We start from the raw sequence: 4,954 nt of genomic DNA, 5'->3' as shown, positions 1-4,954 counted from the left end.
AAATTGGATGTAAGGGGTAGATTAGCCTCATCTGCACTTATCTCAGGAATTCGAGTTAGGAAAATGTTAAGTAAAAGAGCTCAGGGATATTTGACTTTTCTTATAAATACTCCTAGCGATGAAGTGAGATTAGAAGACATGTATGTAGTGAAGGAGTATCCAGATGTCTTTCCTGAAGAGTTAGATTCTTTACCCCCGGAAAGGGAAATAGCTTTTAAGATTGATGTGACTCCGGGAGTAGCACCTATCTCTAAGACGCCATATAGGATGGCTCTAACTGAATTGAAAGAGTTGAAATTGCAGTTGCAGGATTTACTAGAGCGGGGTTATATAAAAGAGAGCGATTCACAGTGGGGAGCCCCGGTCTTGTTTGTTAAGTAAAAGGATGGGAGTTTAAGGCCGTGTATAGATTACCGAGGCTTGAACGATGTTACCATTAAGAATAAGTACCATTTGCCCCACATTGATGAATTGTTTGACCAATTACAAGGGGCGGTAGTATTCTCGAAGTTAGATCTGAGACAATGTTACTATCAATTGAGGATTTTGGAGAAGGATATACCCAAAACTGCTTTTAACTCGAGGTATGGACATTTTGAGTTCGCAGTAATGCCGTTTGGATTGACCAATGCACTCGCGGCTTTTATGGATTTAATGCATCGAGTCTTTAAGCCTTATCTGGATCAGTTTGTTGTGGTGTTCATTGATGATATACTGGTGTACTCTAAGACATTAGAGGATCATGAGAAACATTTGAGGATTGTTTTACAAACTTTGAAGGAACATCAGTTATATGCTAAGTTTAGCAAGTGTGAGTTTTGGTTGAAGGAAGTAACATTCTTAGGCCATATAATTTCTATGGACGGGATTAAAGTGGATCCAGCCAAAGTCGAGGCGGTTTCTAAATGGAAACAACTGGAAAACCCTACGAAAATTTGAAGTTTTATAGGGTTAGTCGGGTATTACCGGAGATTTATCAAGGATTTTTCTAGAATTGCTGGACCCATGACTGAGCTGACTAAGAAAAGTGTGAAGTTTATATGGAGTCCTAAGTGTGAAGAAAGTTTCCAAGAATTAAAGAGATGTTGAACGAGAGCACATGTGTTAGCTCTACCGAATGGAAAAAATAGTTTTGTGGTCTATACAGATGTTTCAAGGGAAGGCTTGGAATGCGTATTAATGTAAAATGAGAAAGTGATAGCGTATGCCTCTAGGAAATTAAAGCCGCACGAGAAAAATAACCCAACTCATGACTTAGAGTTAGCGGCTGTAGTATTCGCATTGAAGAAGTGGAGACATTACCTTTATGGAGTAACGTTTGAGGTTTTCACTGACCACAAGAGTTTTAAGTATTTGTTTTCTCAAAAAGAGTTGAATTGGAGACAACGTAGGTGGATGGAATTCTTGGAAGACTATGATTGCACGATAAAGTACCATCCAAGGAAAGCCAATGTAGTGGCTGATGCTTTAAGTCGTCAAGTGCAGGTGACAGGATTGATAATTAAAGAGATGCGTTTGTTGGAGGAGGTTAGTGTATGGAATCCCCGACTGGAATCGAGAAAAGTAATTCTGGGGAATATCGTCATGAAATTCACTTTGTTGGAATGTATCAAGGAGACTCAAGAAAAGGACCCTGAAGTGCAAGAGTGGCTGGAAAAAGTCAAAAAGGGAGAGAAGTCGGATTTTAACTTGGGAATAAATAGTATATTGAGGTTTCGAAATCGGATAGTAGTGCCAAAGGATGAAGGGCTTAAGAAGGAAACTTTGGAAGAGGCACAACGATCGAAGTTTACGGTATACCCTGGAGGGAATAAAATGTACCAGAACTTGAAGAGATTATATTGGTGGAAAGCATGATAAGGGAAATTGCTCAATTCGTCCAGACATGTTTGATTTGTCAACAGGTTAAAACTGAACTTCAGAGACCATCTGGTCTTTTGCAACCTTTAGAGATACCTGAGTGGAAATGGGAAAATATCACCATGGATTTTGTATCTGAATTACCTACGACACAAAAAGGACATGATGCCATTTGGGTAATAGTGGATAGATTGACCAAATCGGCTCGCTTTCTGCCGATTAGTATGAAGTACCCATTGGAGAAGTTAGCTAAATTATACCTAGATGAGATTATAAGGTTACATGGGATACCTGTAAGTATTGTGTCCGACCGAGACCCTAGGTTTGTCTCGTGGTTCTGGCAAAAGATGCAAGAAGTGTTAGGGACCAAATTAAATTTTAGCACTACTTACCATCCCCAAACAGATGGACAGTCTGAGAGGACGATTCAGATGCTCAAGGACATGTTAAGAATTTGTACTTTGGATTTTGGGAAGAGTTAGAGTAAGTATTTGACTTTGGTGGAATTTGCCTATAATAATAGTTTTCATTCTTCTATTCAAATGGCTCCGTACGAAACACTTTATGGTCGGAAATGTAGGTCTCCGATTTGTTGGGATGAAGTAGGTGAACGAAAAATTTTAGACCCAACGACAGTGCCTTGGATAGAGGAGGTGAACGAAAAGGTGAAATTGATACACCAGAGGATTCAAACCGCACAAAGTCGTCAAAAGAGTTATGCCGATAACCGAAGGAAGGACTTAGAATTTGCAGTTGGAGATCAAGTTTTTCTTAAGATTACTCCTCTAAAAGCAAGTTTGTTGGCATGAAAGGGAAAGAAGTTACAACCGAGATTTGTAGGACCTTATAAGGTTATCCAACGCGTAGGAAACGTGGCCTATAAGTTGGAATTGCCACCAAATCTATCTCGGATCCACATTATTTTCCACGTGTCGATGCTTAAGAAATATCATCCAGATCCGTTTCATGTTCTGCAACCGGAGAATATTGAAATTGATGAAGCACTGACTTATGAGGAGAAACCGATCAAGCTTCTAGATCGTAAGGTGAAAGAATTGAGAAACAAACGGATTCTGTTGGTAAAAGTTCTTTGGAGGAACCATGGACTGGAGGAAGCAACCTGGGAAGTTGGAGAAGAAATTCAAGGAAAATATCCAGACCTGTTTTCAACTCAAGATATAATTTCGAGGACGAAATTTTCTTAAGGGGGAGAGGATGTGAGGACCCAAAAATTTACTAATATTAATCTCGTATTACTGGCTTATTTAAATATTTATTCATCCGTTTTATCCGAATAATTTATTTCAACCATTTTAAATCCATTTACGTGGAACTATGCCTATGTATATTTTTAAAACGTCTCGTTAGTAAATTTAATTTTTGAAAGCTCATTTAGTAAGAAATAGCGAATACACGTTTTTCGAGGTAGTATTTGATCTGAGAGTGCAGTGATCTTGGAGATTTGAGGACTCATGCGTTAGTCTTAAAATAGTTATTTTCACGATTATTTACCCTAATATTAGTTACTTATATTATCGTTACAAAAATTTCTTTTAGGTTTCGTTTTATCGCGCGCGAATTGGGAGTTCGCATATATCGAGCCGGAGCAGTTAATTGGAGATTTAAGAAAATTATTCTAGACTGCTAAGAGTGAATAATTATAATGTTAAAGAAAGTACATTAGAGGTTTAGTGCACAAGTGAAACAAACCCGAGAGAAAACGGACACGAAACGTGCGGGCGATTACTATTCAAAGTTGACTTTTGCTCAAATTTTAACCACAAAACCCTCAAGTGTAGACACCAAATTTTGATTTCAAACTTTAATCATTTAATTAATTTAAATTTTTATTTTATTTGTTTCGATTTTAGGTCTTTATTTTATTTGATTTTATTTTTGTTTTGAATCGTGTCTTTTGTCTTACTTTAATTGAATTAAGAGTTTTTTGCACTAAATTTTCAAAAAAGAGGAAAAAGGAAAAAAAAGAAAAAGTCAATCAAAGGGACAAGAATAAGACACATAAGCCTACTTTGGGGTTTGAAATCTTGGCCTTTCATATTAGGTTTAGTCTTGTGAGGTGCCTTTAAAAGGCAAAACAACCGCAAACGAGAGAGGGGGGGAATTCGGGGGTAAGATTAAACAAAAGAAGGGACAAGGAAACAGGGAGCTGGGTCTGAAAAAGTGGAAAAAGAAACCGAGGGCTAGGAGGATCTGAAAGGAAAGGCTAAAAGAAACAGAGGAAGAAAAGGGCCGCGGAGGAAAAAACTTGAAAGGGGAGCTACGGGAAAAGAAATTAGAGAGAATCGAGAGAGAGCTCTCGACTAAGGAAAAAGAAGAAACAGAGAGAGCTTTGAGGCTTCAGGGGCGGAATAGAAAAAAGCAGAGGAGAGGAATGGAAAAGAGGGTCGGCGGACAAGGCGAGGGGAAGAAAAACAGGAGCAAGAAAACAGAAAATTGGGGAGTTTTCGGATGAATCCAAAACGAGGAAGAGAGAACCGGTGGGTAGAATTAAACAAAACGAAAGGAAGAACTGAAAAACAGAGGACATGAGGCTCCTGTTGAGCAAAGAACAGAGAAAAGAAACAACGGGAGAAAGAGGAGCTAAAGGGAACCAGGGAGGGAAATGGAGAGTCGGCGCAGCCAGAACAAGAAAAAGAAAAGCAAGCTGCAGAAGAGTTAAGGAAACCAGAGAGGAGAGTTTCAGCAAGAGCAGAGAGAAATCTGGAAATTGGAGGGGTTTCCTTCGGAGGATTCGAACGATAGCCATAGCAAGGAAAGGTCACAGCCGCTGCCACCACCGGAATTGTCCACCGCCACCACTGCAATTTGCCATTACCGCCTGAAAAATCCTCGCAAGGACGCACTGTAAGTCTTACTTTCAAGTGCAAATTCTGGAAATCCCCAACCCCAAGCATGTTTCTGTGAATTGGTTTTTACGGCTTTCTTGATTGATTGTCCGTTTTCTTTTGTTTTTGATTGTAAATGCGCTATGGGTTGATTGGACTGTACTTTTTGGGTTGCTGATGAAATTTTGGGGGCGAGTTCTTGAGTCAATGGAGCAAAAATTTACCGAAGTCTTTCATGCTCGTTTAGT

The 4,954-nt window shown here is 39.1% G+C and overlaps 1 protein-coding gene across 1 annotated transcript; it reads left to right on the top strand.

Annotated features, from left to right (window-relative positions):
- The first annotated feature begins 609 nt into the window (after positions 1–609).
- On the top strand, positions 610–4,623 carry LOC113771249. Its single transcript, XM_027315850.1, has 4 exons — positions 610–717; positions 1,486–1,794; positions 1,905–2,036; positions 4,429–4,623. Exons 1-4 carry the CDS (start codon positions 610–612, stop codon positions 4,621–4,623), a joined length of 744 nt encoding a protein of 247 aa, XP_027171651.1.
- The last annotated feature ends 331 nt before the right edge of the window (positions 4,624–4,954 follow it).

The sequence above is a fragment of the Coffea eugenioides genome, chromosome 5 (assembly GCF_003713205.1).
Source record: "Coffea eugenioides isolate CCC68of chromosome 5, Ceug_1.0, whole genome shotgun sequence".
In the NCBI taxonomy this organism is placed as follows: domain Eukaryota; kingdom Viridiplantae; phylum Streptophyta; class Magnoliopsida; order Gentianales; family Rubiaceae; genus Coffea; species Coffea eugenioides.
The sequence above is the reverse complement of the archived record's forward strand: the minus strand, read 5'-3'. Positions and strand labels throughout refer to the sequence as shown.

Bases quoted from the DNA above. Each gene is read 5' to 3' on its own strand.
- LOC113771249 (XM_027315850.1), top strand. From the start codon at position 610: ATGCCGTTTGGATTGACCAATGCACTCGCGGCTTTTATGGATTTAATG. The intron at 718-1,485 runs GTGTACTCTAAG...CGTCAAGTGCAG, and splicing joins TGTTCATTGATGATATACTG to GTGACAGGATTGATAATTAA. The intron at 1,795-1,904 runs GTATACCCTGGA...ATTTGTCAACAG, and splicing joins CACAACGATCGAAGTTTACG to GTTAAAACTGAACTTCAGAG.